General features: G+C 39.4%; 1 protein-coding gene across 10 annotated transcripts in view; it reads right to left on the bottom strand.

Annotated features, from left to right (window-relative positions):
* Window positions 1-14,877, bottom strand: part of CCSER2 (coiled-coil serine rich protein 2) — a 207,692-nt gene that overhangs the window by 17,994 nt on the left and 174,821 nt on the right. For all 10 annotated transcript variants that reach the window (XM_029059679.2, XM_029059681.2, XM_029059680.2 and 7 more), the window contains one exon: window positions 12,112-12,210. In XM_029059679.2, the coding sequence (XP_028915512.1) occupies window positions 12,112-12,210 (99 nt within the window). The remainder of the gene's footprint in view (window positions 1-12,111; window positions 12,211-14,877) is intronic.

The following is a 14,877-nucleotide window of genomic DNA, read 5'->3' on the forward strand; positions in this document are numbered from 1 at the left end:
TGCATTAAAGCCTTAAACAGATCACATAAATAAAATGTAACAAATTCCCAATTTTCATCTATCATCCTTCCAAAGACTTTTTATCCTTGCTGTTCCTGTGGTACTTGCCTTCTCAACCCAAGGCAATTCAACTGGTTATTTCTCCAGTTGGTTTTCCCTTAATTTCTCAGAAACTAAGGTGACAGAGGGGATCTGGAGGAGGAGAAATACAAACTCCTGTTCACTTTGCTGGTGGAGGAAAAAATTAATTAAAAAAAAACCCAACAAACTCTAAGCATTTCAAAATCCTTGGATGAGCAGCACACTGTAATTAGAGTAATATACTATACTATTTTCTCCTGAAAGTCTTGCCACCCAGTTCTAACAATTAATTTAACTGGGGAAGTTCCAAAGACAATAACGAAAAGATTTAATAAGACAATAAATTCGAGTTGACATTTTTATGGGGAAAAAAGTGAGAGAAAAAAGTTTCCTGGCCGAATGCATTATTTCTAGAGCCAACTTTTGCTTTCTTTTTTTTTTAAAAAAAAAAAGGTGAAGAGAAGAAAAAGTAAAGGATTTTCTCAGTCAGTCAGTCGTATTTTGTCAATTGTAGGTATTGAGCACTTACTGTGTGCAGAGCATTGTACTAAGTACAATATAACAATGGACAAACACATTCCCTGCCCACAGTGAGCTTACAGTCTAGTAAATCCGTTGAGATTTCTTTCAAGGATAACAGCCTTTCATTAAAAAGGAAGTTGGTATTTCTGTAAGAAATGGTCAACAGTCAAAAATTAATAATAAAATGTAGTCACATGCAAAAGCAAAAGTTAAGTTATAAACAGTCCAAGCATCAGTCAAACAAATCACTGACAGTGCAAGCTAGACAGAAGTCTGTTCGCAGTCCCTCTTGAGAGAGTGGAGATGTCGGAGGATTAAAAATAGGGTTTGGTGTCTGGAGCCATGAGGGGGATGAAGGGAGGACAGAAGAACAGGTTTTTTAACTATGCAACAGGTTTTATAACTATGCATTTTGGACATAATTCTGCCTTGGAACTAGGGCATTCTTCCCAAAATGTGTGTCTTCCTGAATAGAATGCAATTAGCCAGAGGAAATATGGTTGTGCAAACCCACATAGCATGCATACCGTAACCTGAGGTTTTCTTACTGATGGATTCTCAGGATTACAATATCCATGATATAGGAGAACTGAGTATAATTGGTAACAAAAAATTTTGTACCTAAAATTTTATTCAGCTCCCTCTCCCCACCGAAAGGCCAAAGCCCACATCCGTAACTTTTTGAGTGCTGGGAAGACTGCAGCAGGCACTGCCCTAACTGAAGCCAGAAAGATCTGAGGAGAGAGAATTCTGTTCCCTCCAGGCAGTAGTGATGTGTCATTTTGCCTTTGCTTTTTTGTGTGTGTGTATGGGGGGAAGCTATTTATTTTCTTTTTAAACCTTTCCTTTCTCTGTGGGTTTGTTTCTCCCTCTCTTCCTACGAGTTTTAGATTGAGTCCATGGTGGACTAAGGACTGTGACTGAAACCTACTCATTTGTTCTTCCCAGTATGGTGTTCTGCATGCTGTAAAAGCTTAATAAGGGTTATTACTGATTGAGCGATGGTTACCTTTTTCTACTGTGTAATTTGTATAATGCACAGATTACCAGTGATTTGGGATAATCCAATCCCGGGTTTTGCATTACCCTGAATAATAAAGAATGCCTGTCTTAGTTTGTACTTTCAAAAGCCATCTCTTAGATGTGCTGGTTTTAATTTTCTCCCCCAGAGCATGATACATGAAATATTAACACGGTTTTGTAAGGGAGCCTTCAAAGTATTGCCCTGAAGATTGAGTCTCTGGTAAAAATGTATTTAATCTTGTGTCATCCACCAAGCTACCATTGTCAGAGATTTCTTTTAGCACTGAAAAACAAAATTCAATGTGTAACGTAGCTATAGTGATGCTTATGAATTGCCCTATGAAAAAGAAGATCTGACAGTGAGCTAGCATGCAGTTAAGTACTGATTATCACTCAAGTGACATGCACCAAAAGCTGAACAGTCTCTAACCCTTAAGAGAATTAACATTCACCTCTAATAAACTGTGCTACGAGCTAGAAAGCAGAATGCTTGTTGACCAGATCTTGGTATACAGATTCCATTTCCCACTGCTAATCTGTAACAGAGAGTTTCTGCTGTTTAACCTTTGACCACCAACTCAATGAATAGTCCATCTCTGTAATGAAAGAATGGGACAGATAAATGATGTCCTTAAAATATACACATAAAATAAAAATTGAATTCTATTTTAGGAAGACACTAGTATTATCAGGCAGAGGACAGGAAAGATTAAAATCCCTGATAAACTCTGGGAAGTAGCCCTATTAAACTGAGTCTGTAAGAATGTGGTTGAAGGAGCCATTGGCAATTTCCTTCTCCTTGTTCCTTCTGTGGTTACTTCAAAGGCATTCATCAGTCGGATGAAAAACAAACAACTCTTAAATTTGGTAATGGAACCTCACACTTAAGATAGCATAGTTTATTGCCAAATAATTTCAATAACACTTTCTCTACTTTATAGTTCTGCCTCGGGCCCTTTTCCATTTTATGAATCTTTTTCCACTTACCCTATAAACTTATTATGCTAGAAATTTCTTTATTCTTTAATATTCTAAAATGCATGCTACACTGGAATTCAGTTGCACTAAAGGGTTCATCCTATAGACTTCCAAGCTATGACAAAACTTGAGCTATAATCATGCAACTTGATAATTACCCTCATCAATATTTAGAGTTCCTTGCAGAGGGAAAGTTCAAGAATTTCTATTCCTTTCTCACAGAACTCCACACAAAATCCATCAACTTTTCCAAACACTTAACTCCCTCTTGAAGTATATAGTGCCAATATCCCCTCCATCCCTAAACCCCTAAAAACCGAGTGAGTGCTTAGTACAGTGTTCTGCACACAAATGCTCAATAAATACCACTGACTGATTACTACTTTGGTGGCAAAACTGAAACTTCCCAGAGTTTCTCCATCCCCATTCTGCAGATGAAGAAATGGAGATAGGGAGAAGTTAAGTATTTGCTGCAGGTCACACAGCAGACAAGTGGTGGAGCTGGGATTAGAACCCAGATCCACTGATTCCCAGGCCTGTACTCTTTCTACTAGGCCATGCTGTTTCTCCTCAATAAATACTACCGACTGATTGAAGACTGATTGAAGCAGCCATGCTGAGAAGCAGCGTGCCTCAGTGGAAAGAGCACGGGCTTTGGAGTCAGAGGTCATGGGTTCAAATCCCGGCTCGGCCATTTGTCAGCTGTGTGACTTTGGGCAAGTCACTTAACTTCTCGGTGCCTCAGTTACCTCATCTGGAAATGGGGATTAAGACTGTGAGCCCCACGTGGGACAACCTGATTCCCTGTGTCTACCCCAGCGCTTAGAACAGTGCTCGGCACATAGTAAGCGCTTAACAAATACCAACATTATTATTATTATTATTGATTCCCCCTTAAATCTATTCCTACATAGCTAACTTCCTTATCTCAGTCAATACCACCATCCTGTCTGTCCCAGAAGCCCACAACCTTGACTCCTTGCTCTACTTCAACTCCCACATTCTATCTGACACATAGCACCAGTCCTTCCTACACAACATCTCCTAAATCTGAAACTTACTCTCCATCCAAACAGCTACCAGTCTGTACAATCTCTGGTTAAATCCTGACTAAAACTACTATATTCACCCCTTCACTGGTTTCCCTGACTTTAATTTCCCCGGTTTCTAACCTATACCTCACGCTGCTCCACAAATCATCTTCCTGAACTGCCGCTTGACATACATCTCTCCACTCCTCAACGTGTTCCTCTGCAACAAGCGAAAACTCAACAGACTTCAAAGCTCTTCACCAAGTCACCCCACTTGATGTATCTGCTCTCCTCATCATCAGCGGTATTTACTGAGTGCTTGCTGTGGGCGGAGCACTGTACTGAGTGCTTAGGAGAGTACAATACAACAGAGTTCGTAGACATGTTCCCTACTCTCTTCATTTAGTGAAGCCGCATGGCCTAGTGGATAGAGCACTGGCTTGGGACCTTGATTCTAATCCTGCATCCATCACTTGTCTGCTGTGTGACCTTGGACAAGTCAGTTAATGTTTCTGTGCCTGGTTACCTCATCTGTAAAATGGGAATTAAGACTGGGAGCCTCATGTTGGATATGGACTGTGACCAACCTGATTAGCTTGTATCTACCCCAGCACTTCAGACAGTGCTTGACACCTAGTAAGCATTTAACAAATAGCATCATTTTTTTCTTCACCTATTTACTCCTTAATCTACTGTCTTCATTCCTCACAAGGTAGCCTTCTCACTGTACCTCACTTTCAACTGAGGTTCACTTTCAACTTCCTGCCCTCACCCCCTTGCTCACATTGTTTACCTGGCTGGGAACTCACTCCTAAATCTAACCCACCTCAGCCCTTCCCATATTCACGATCCACCTAAAAGCCCCCATATTCATGATGCGTTCAACCAGTAAATTCCCAGCATCTTCATCAGGTCATATAAAACTATATAGAATCATCCGCCATTAAAGTATTAGCTCCTTATTAGCAGGCAATTAGTCACTTACTTGTTTTTTATTTCCCAACTACACAATACACTGCATTTCATCCAGTGGGTGCTCAATAAATGCTATTATCACTACTATCACTAATGAGCTATCACTAATAAATAAGGTATTTATTATTTACTGTGTGCAAAGCTTTATACTAAGCACTTGGGAGAGTACAATATAACAATAAACACAGTCCCTGCTCACAACGAGCTCACCGTTGTCATAGGTCCCCAGAGCACTTCTGTACATGTCCTTATACTCTACCATTCCTTTCTCTGTAATTTATTTTAATGTCAGACTCCCTCTAATAATAGTAGTAACAATAATAATAATAATAATTGTGGTATTTCTTAAAAGCTTAATATGTGCCAAGCACTATACTAAGTCCTGAGGTATATACAAAATAATCAGGTCCCATATGGAACTAAGAGTTTAAGTAGGAGGGAGAATGGGTACTGAATCCCCATTTTGCAGATAAGGGATCTGAGGCTCAGATAAGTCCAGTGACTTGCCCAAGGTTACCCAGCAGACAAGTGACAGGGTCAGGATTAGAACCCAGGTCCTCTGACTCCCAGGCCCGTGCTCTTTCCACTAGGCCACACTGCTTCCCGTGCTAGCCCGTAAGCACCTTGTGGGCAAGGGTCACATAATGAAAATAATGCTGGCATTTGTTAAGCGCTTATTATGTGCCGAGCACTGTTCTAAGCACTGGGGTAGATACAAGGTAATCAGGTTGTCCCACGTGGGGCTCACAGTCTTAATCCCCATTTTACAGACGAAGTGACTGCGGCATAGAGAAGTTAAGTAACTTCCCCAAAGTCACACAGCTGACAAGTGGCGGAGCTAGGATTAGAACCCACCGCCTGTGATTCCCAGGCCCGTGCTCTTTCCACCAATTACTGTTTTTCATCTGCAGTCTAAGGAAGCTGGAAGGAAGGAAGGGGGCTACTCTACTTAGAGACCCCTTAGGGAATGGAGGGAAGGCACTACAGACATATCGGATAGGTCCCAGGGTTTTCTGGAAAAGCACCCGTAAGCTTTTCAGGGACAAATCCTAAAAGACAAATGCAGAGGGATCTTGTTTTCACTGAACCTATCTTTGGGAAACCTTGCAAAATACCACAACCATAGTGGCTATATTTAACAGAAAGCATTCATAATGCAAATAAATATAAGCAAAAATGATACAGAATTTTTACATCAGTACCGTAACAGGTCTATATTACTCTATTTATTTTGTTAGTGATGTGTATATCTCTATGATTCTATTTACCTTGATTATGTTGTTTTGTTTTGTTCCGTTTTGCTTTGCTGTCTGTCTCTCCTGTTTAGACTGTGAGTCCGTTATTGGGCAGGGATTGTTTCTAAGTGTTGCCATATTGTACATTACAAGCGCTTAATACAATGCTCTGCATATAGTAAGCGCTCAATAAATACTATTGAATGAATGAATGGTGAAAAAATGAATGGAAAAAACCCTCCATGTCTAATGAAAAGGAGGCACTTACAATTAAATTCCTGATTGTATGTGAAGAGAAGGTGGCTGGAATTCCATCTGTATGACAGGAAAGCAGCAGCATGGAGCTGGGGAAGCAGCATAGAGCAATGGATAGAGCACGGGCCTGGGAGTCACAAGGTCATGGGTTCTAATCCAGACTCTGCCACTTTTCTGCTGTGTGACCTTGGGGAAGTCACTGCACTTCCTCTGTGCCTCAGTTACCTCATCTGTAAAATGGGGATTAAGACTGTGAGCCCTATGTGGGACAAGGACTGTGTCCAACCGTATTTGCTTGTATCCACTCCAGTGCTTAGTACAGGACCTGGCACATGGTAAGTACTTAACAAATATCGTAATTATTATAATTATTATTATTAGCCCTGCTGCTCTAAATGATTAGGGGAGTCAACTCCTGCTCACTGGAGACTGAAAAGAGTCATTTCCAAGGAATATAAGGGGCGGTGCAATGGGAGGACAGGCATGGAGCTGGAAGGAGGTTGGAAATCTCCCACAGATGATACACCAGTGGATAACTGAGAGTTGAATCATTTAATAATTTACTCTATAGCCCTGTTGATGAGCTAATACCGCCACAAAACTGAGTAAGTCAGGAAATTTATGCCTCCAGACAGACATCGGATTTTGTGTTCCAGTATTTTTTTGTAGGTTGGCTATTTGAAAAAAAGGGCAGGATTCAAGAAGGGGCATTATCTGCACTATTTTATTTCACTTTCATAAAAGTGCAATTTGGAACTCTATTTTCCTGCACCCAGTATATCACATAGTTCAGAACATTATTTCATAATGAAGGATGGTGGTTGGGAAGGAAAATCACTGCTTAAAGCAAAGCATTTTTTAAAAAACCACTCGGTTCTGTTTTGTGCTGAGTAGAGATACTGTACCAGGGTCTTTTCTGAAATCATTTCATTTTATGTATTCCTCCATCAAGAACATATAGCCCATTACTGCCTCTTATACGGCAAGTCAGATATTTCATGTCCTCTGCTTCCAAATCAAAAATGATTTCATGTCAATACATTATATTTGTTGCTATATTAAACCACCCTATGAAATATAAATAGGCTTGAGCTAACTTAGAAGGACAGTAAGATTACTTTTGTATTGTCAAATTAAGTTAACCCAAGAATAGTTTAGCATATTTTCCAATATAGCTCGACAGAGTCCCTGTTTAGCTTTCATCACAGAGTATTCTCAGGTAATAAAAGAAAATTTTAGAAATGATTTCTGTCACTTGCCAACAATTTAAAAAAAGAAGGCAACATGAAAACTTTTTGACTGGCTGATGTGAAGAAAAAGTTTCAATGACATAGTACGGCAACTGCGATCTCTTCTTAGTTTGATTTACTTTCTACTTCTTTCCAAAATCTATGCACACTACTGCCCTGTACTTTAATGGCACGGATATACACAAGGAAGCAGATGGAGGATGTATAGTAATATATCTATCGAAAATTGAAAACGTAGGATCTCCAATACATGAAATGTATCAATACATATCAAAAATATTCCTTTACTGCGCTATTGCTCTATTCACTTGGTATTTTGTGGCAATCTAATTCACTAAACTTTCTAAAGGGAATTTGTCTAACGTTTATTTATTCATTCAATAGTATTTATTGAGCGCTTACTATGTGCAGAGCACTGTACTAAGCGCTTGGAATGTACAATTTGGCAACAGATAGAGACAATCCCTGCCCATTGACGGACTTATAGTCTAATCGGGGGAGACAGACAGACAAAAACCATAGCAATAAATAGAATCAAGGGGATACACACCTCATTAACAAAATAAATAGGGTAGTAAAAATATATACAAATGAGCAAATGTGCACAGTGCTGAGAGGAGCGGGAGAGGGGGAGAAGCAGAGGGAAAGGGGGTAGAGGGGACTTAGCTGAGGGGAGGTGAAGCGGGGGGTGGAGAGGCAGCAGAGGGAGCAGAGGGAAAAGGGGAAGCTCAGTCTGGGAAGGCCTCTTGGAGGAGGGGAGCTCTCAGTAGGGCTTTGAAGAGGGGAAGAGAGTTAGTTTGACAGAGGTGAGGAGGGAGGGCATTCCAGGACAGTGGGAGGATGTGGGTCAGGGGACAACGGCAGGATAGGAGAGAATGGGAGACAGTGAGGAGGTGAGCGGCAGAGGAGCGGAGTGTGCGGGGTGGGCAGTAGAAAGAGAAAAGGGAGGAGAGGTGGGGGGGGCAAAGTGATGGAGAGCCTTGAAGCCTAGAGTGGGAAGTTTTTGTTTCTTGCGGAGGTTTATCAGTCTTCCCAAGACAGATCTCAAGTATTCTCAATTCTCTCAACCATCAAATCTTTCACAGAGAGCCCAGAGCAGCACGATATTTTGTACAGTGGCTGGCTCGAGCCCAGCCAAAGCAAGTTAGGCCCATTTTCTACCCAACATCCACCCAGGCAGGATCTGGTTTCATCATGTGGTCTGCATGACAGTAGAGATACAGACTTCCATTCATATGAGAAGCACCACATGTGAACTGTTGCATGGTAACAACAAAACCGGTGTACTGGCTAGAAATGGCGTAGTGGATAGAACCCGGGCCTGGGAGTCAGAAGGTCATGGGGTTCTAGTCTCAGCTCCACCACTTGTCTGCTGTGTGGCCTTAAGTAAGTCACTTCACTGTGCCTCAGTTACCTTATCTGTAAAATGGGGATTGAGACTGTGAGCCCCATATGGAATGTGTCCAACCCAATTTGCTTCTATCTACCCAGCACTTAGTACAGTTCCTGGTATATAGGAAGCCCTCAACATATACCAAAATTATTAAATACCACAATTAATATTATTATCATTGAAAATTGGCCATCTTTTCATAGCATTTCTCTTTGGAGAGGCTCATCGTATTTGCACATTAATGATCTCGTTCGGCTTGTAGATTTGTTTTTAGAAATTTTATCAGGGACAACATTCCAAACTCTTTCAGAAAATTATTTTAAACTTTTAAATTTAGTACAAAAATCAAATGATAACCTATTTAAATCTGAACTCATTTTCCATTTTGAACTATTATCCATTAATGTCTCTTAGAAAATCCAAATTAAACTTCAATTTAAAAAGAAACTACCACAGAATAATTGGGTAAAAGGGAATTCTCTAAAATTGAGCCTAACCCAGAAACATCTGGATGGTACTCAAGCTATGATTCTGTGATCTTTCCTCAGAAATGTTGAATATTTGGTATATATCTCTCAATGTGAATTTCACTAGTTATTGCAGATTTCAATCAATCAGTCGCATTTATTGAGTACTTACTATGTGGGGAGGACTGTACTAAGCACTTAAGAGAGTACAACGCAACAGAATCAGCAGACATGTTCCCTGCCCATAACAAGCTGACAGTCTAGACGAATTCACATGTATTTGACAAACAGAAATCCCACCTCTTTATGGCTTCCTTCCTCTATGGTCTCCCCAAAGCCCTCTTCCCAACCCCTAGCTTCCCACTTGCCTGTCCTCCCCAACATTGATCCATTCCTTTTTTAAGCAGTCAGAGAATCTGTGCCACTGGCCTGATGTGTGACCTTCAGCTACTCAACTTCTCTGTGCCTTTATTTCCTCAAAACTTATTCTCCCTTCCCCTAAGACTATGAACCCCAGGAGGGACAGTGACTCTTCCCAACCTGATTATCTGGTATGTAACCCGGGGCTTACTACAGTGGTTACCACAGAGGAAGGACTTAACAAATATCATAATTATTATTATGCCAACGTCATCTCTTTCTGTAGGAAGATTAGCGTTAACTTTCTTTTTTCAATGATTCCCAACTTCATAATACCCCTGTAAAGTTAGGAAAATCCCTATAAAGTTGGGAAGCAGTGTGGCCTCATGGAAAGAGCACGGGCCTGGGAGTTAGAGGACGTGGGTTCTAATCTCAGCTCTGCCAGTTGTTTGCTGTATGACCTTGGGCAAGTCATTTAATTCTCTGTGCTTTAGTTTCCTCAACTGTAAATTGGAGACTCAATACCTGTTCTCCCTCCTACTTAAACTGTGAGCCCCAGGTGGGACAGGGACTACGTCCAACCTGATTAATTTGTATCTACCCAGTGCTTCGGATAGTGTTTGACACATTGCAGGTGCTTAATAAATACCATCATGAATACAAATAAACAAGCATTGTCCAAAATAAACAAGTATTGTCCAAATGGAGAAAGTCTTAGAGAAGTCATTCAGCTAGCCCAAGTCACAGGGGTGGGGCTGAAATTGGTGTCCTGATTCTTAGCCCAGGATTCTTTCTCCTACTTGAGTTCATTCACCCACAAGGAGAGCTATCCCTAGTCTCTTTTAGATTAAAGCAGATTTTTAAAACTCAAACTTAAACTGAATTCAGTAGAGGCAAATTTACATATTTCCAAAGAAGAAATGTACTCATTAAACGATATTACGAGTTACTGGAGCCTGAACCGAAGTGGATGATATTCTTTCCAGATCACTGTCTTGTTCCAGACTCCTGGGCTCTTGCTAAAGTTCAAGCAGGCTAAATTGACAATTTTTGAGATGAGAAATACCATTCTATATAATTGCAGTAACCTTATTGTGGAAAAATAAAATCAGTGAATACAGAGAATTTTTAAATCTTTATAGTTATCAAAAATGTATTTTGAGGAAACAGCAAACACCAAATGATTTTCTCCAAGGATTACAGCAAATAATTTCCACCCAAACTTCAAGGCTTAAATATATTTTTCAATTCGGGTATGCCAGACCCCTCTTAAAATGAGCTTGAAATCCAACTGATGTCAATGTTTGAAAAATGAGATGAAAAGTAATAATAATAATAATAATTATAATGTTGGTATTTGTTAAGCGCTTATTATGTGCCGAACACTGTTCTAAGCGCTGCGGTAGATACAGGGTAATCAGGTTGTCCCACGTGAGGCTCACAGTTAATCCCCATTTGACAGATGAGGTAACTGAGGCACAGAGAAGTTAAGTGACTTGCCCACAGTCACACAGCTGACATGTGGCAGAGCTGGGATTCGAACTCATGACCCCTGACTCCAAAGCCCGGGCTCTTTCCACTGAGCCACGCTGCTTCTCTAGAACCCCTTAATCCAGGAATAATCACCTGATTGGTGAACTTCAGGTCTTCTTTGAAAATGAGAGTCCATTCCCCTCTCTCCCGGCCCAAAAAAACACTCACTCAGGAAAAGAGAGCTGAGAAAAATGTTTGGCTCTTTTGGGCAGATGAAAGGAACAAGGGAAAGGAGAACCAATGACTCTGCACACTGCCTCAAAGTGCTGCAAATGAGTAGGGTCTAATGGTGGATGGGGGTGTGCTTAAATAAAAAGTATTATGGGTCTCCTTCCCCCACTAACATTTATCCCCTTCTGCAGTGTCCACATTCCCCAACTACGGTGGTTCTTTATTCTTTAAGCTGTGCTACCTAGCTGAAAAAGCTTGCATTTGTGGGAGGATAGATAGTGGAACAATTCCCCCCTCTCAAATCCTACGTCTATATATCTCTATATATCTACGTCTCAGTGTTCACATGTGTTAATTTGGACGTACGACTGAACCAGATAAAAAATTTGATCAAGTTACACTTTGAAAACACCATTTAATCTTTACTAACTGATCATCCAAAACTTTATGAAGGGAATAATTTTCGAGTGGATATTGTGTACTTTCTGGTTACTAGGAAGGAATAAAGCTTGGACCTCTTTCTAGGTTTCTTTATGATCAGGCTTCTTTTTGTTTTTTACACATGTGCAGGCTAGTCCCCCGTATAAGTCTGGCTATATAAAGGTGCGGAACGGCAAAGATATCAAAATGCAAGGACGATCTCTACAGGACTCACGATAAAAGCTTTTGATGACACACAGACACAACTAGGGGGAAGAGGACAAAGACGAAGAAAGAAAGAGATAAGAGATGCAGCAATAAAACAGCCCAAACTATCAGGGCCTGGCATGAAAGAATGAAGCAAAACTGTATGGGAAGGGAGCAAGCATGAAAGGATAAAGATCAAGTGCTACTCACAGAACTTCTTCTCCAGGATGTCTGGGTATATTTGTCCAATAATATGCATTTGTCTCCTTTAGATTTTGGGCTCTCTTTCTGGCAGTTGCACCCCACAGTCTTAACACAAAAAAAAAAAAATTGGTTTTAATTATTGATCAAAATCATTATTTCTCAATTTTGGGGGGACAAATATATATACAGCTTGGACATCTTTGTACATATATATACATATATATATATACATATATATGTATATATATATTTTGGGGCATTTAGTGCTAACCTTTGCAATTGCTCATAGTAGAAAGGGAAGTCTTAGGGTGACAGTCACTGTATATACAGATATCTAGAAAGCAATCATCACTAAACATCCTATTCACTCCAAATATATTTATGCATACATTTGGTTAGAACAGTTAATAAATGTTTTGTTTTGTGAAAATCTGGGTTTGGAAAGGCAATACATTTTAGGATTCTCTTAAATAACCATAGACCAAAAATGTGAAAAGTCCATTCATCTTTAAAATACATTTCTCCTCCACATGAAGCTAGTGAGTTGCCATAACAACTAGTTATAAAGCCCAGTAGGAAAGTAAATTCCCTTCCTTGAGGAACCAACTAGAAAAAAAAGATCCACGATTACTGCAAGAAACGATAATGCTAGACGGCTGCTATTTGTCTTGCTACACCAACACTAAGAATTCTGTCTGAGAAAATGGGCAATTCATAATACTACCAGAGCTTTTCATTTTCCTACTTCGCTGTTTGGGAGGGAGTGACAGAGAGAGAATATGCAACACAAAACATATTGGCTCAGCACAAAAGACGAATATACAAGAGCTCCCTGGAAACGCCAGTCTCTATAATGCTGATTTTTAAAATTCATTTTTTAATGCCAAAAATGCATAAAAACCAAGGTTTTACACATGAAGAATTTTGTAAATCAAGGGAATGAAAAAGTAAAAAAAAAATCACTTATTGTGATAGTGTTCATGCCTCTCAAGGACTTCAGCTCCATTAAGGAGAGACCACACTAAATGGTTTCTGAAACTGCCTTTGTTTGTTACATGGGAGAGCCAAACTGATGTTCATAACAACAGCCTGCCCTAACTAAATCAGGGTATGCTGTTCACTTGGAGCAAATAACCTAACCTCTCTTCAGCTCAAGCTTTTTCATATATTATATGGGGGTATGATCTGTCACGATAAGATTACAATTCACCCTGGTGGAAGTCCTGTAAGCTCCTCGGAGAAAAGGCTCGCAGATAAGGATTGTAATCAGAAATAAGCTCTCATTTGAAAACTATGAAAGAAAGATAAAGTCATTTGTACACGTAAAAGTTGAATAGAAATATCTAAAAGGCAAAACGTTTCTATTAAAGAAAGTTAGTTCATTTGGAAAGGCAATACACTTTCACAATTTGGGGAGGAGGCTGGCATTAGGAAACTCTGAAGCTCAATATAAGGATGATACAGCACAAGAAAAAAATACAGAGAGCTGAAAAGTTGGTAATGCTGGAATCCTGACATTCTACGAAACAAAGAGGCTGAGAGATGAAGACTAATATCCAAAATTCCATGAAAAAACAAAGGAAGTGTTGAAATGCAAAATTCTTTCTCATTACAGTCAATAAGTGTACAGTCAATAAATTCCAAGACTACTGGTAAGGAAGTAATCAGGTGAACTAGTAAAGGGAAAAAATGTAATCCTTTGCTACAAGGAAAAAGGATTTCAAGAAAAAAATGGTATAAGTCAGAAAAAGTAATATTCCACAGATTAAGCTAAAAGGTGGCTGTAGTCTATGAAAAACGTTTTATCTTAGTTTTGCATAAGTCCGGTATTTCAAGCTCAAATTGCAAATGCTCTTTTGAAGATTCCCACTAAAATATACATCTCCACCTTCCTTTTTTCTCCAATTCACATACTCAAATTGCTAGTCTCAAAAACAAAATTATATATTCCTGGGGCAAAATCCCACACAAATAAACCCAAAAAGATATATTTTAAAAATCAAGAAAAGGGGTTATATAGTCAAAAGCAAACCATGAAAGAGAATTGCTGAGCCTGGTTTGGGGTTGGGAAGGAAAATTAAAGGTTTAATGTGTTATTAGCAACAGTGATAACCACGAATCACCACTAATGATTACTTTTGTTTAAAACTAAAGAAAAGACCTCCCTCATTAAAATTATATGCCCTTTTTAAAATATATTAACTGCTGAATTTTTTTTCTGTCTTGGGGCTCTCAGTAGCTATTTTTCCAGATGGCATACTGCCAAATAAGCATATTTATACTTTTTTTTGGTCACATCCCCTGAGCAACAGAGGCTCCTTCAATAATCTTGAGAATGATTCTATGAAGGAGAAAAAGAGAAAGTGCTGTCAATATTGCATATGAAAAATTGGTTTAACTTATCAATCTGGTGTTCTTCAAAATACTTATCTATTGATAAGAAAAATATTTCTCTAAATTACCAACAGTGTTATTGAGGCAAACACTTGCCTTGAAAAATTATAGATTAGAAACTGTTGAAAATTTAAAAACTCATCAGTGCCACAGATAGTCAATCTTGTTCCATAAATCCTGGATCAATCAATCAGTAGCATTTATTGAGCACTTAGTGAGTGCAGAACACCGTACTAAAGGTTTAGGGAGAGTATAATGCAACAGATTTCATAGACGTGCTCCCTGGATGCCCCAAAAAAGTCAAAGTTTCATTCTTAATATTTGATTTTCACCTCTTGACTGAAAATTGAACTATACAGATAGTCCCTTGCTAAATTA

Source organism: Ornithorhynchus anatinus, chromosome 3 (assembly GCF_004115215.2).
Source record: "Ornithorhynchus anatinus isolate Pmale09 chromosome 3, mOrnAna1.pri.v4, whole genome shotgun sequence".
Lineage (NCBI taxonomy): Eukaryota > Metazoa > Chordata > Mammalia > Monotremata > Ornithorhynchidae > Ornithorhynchus > Ornithorhynchus anatinus.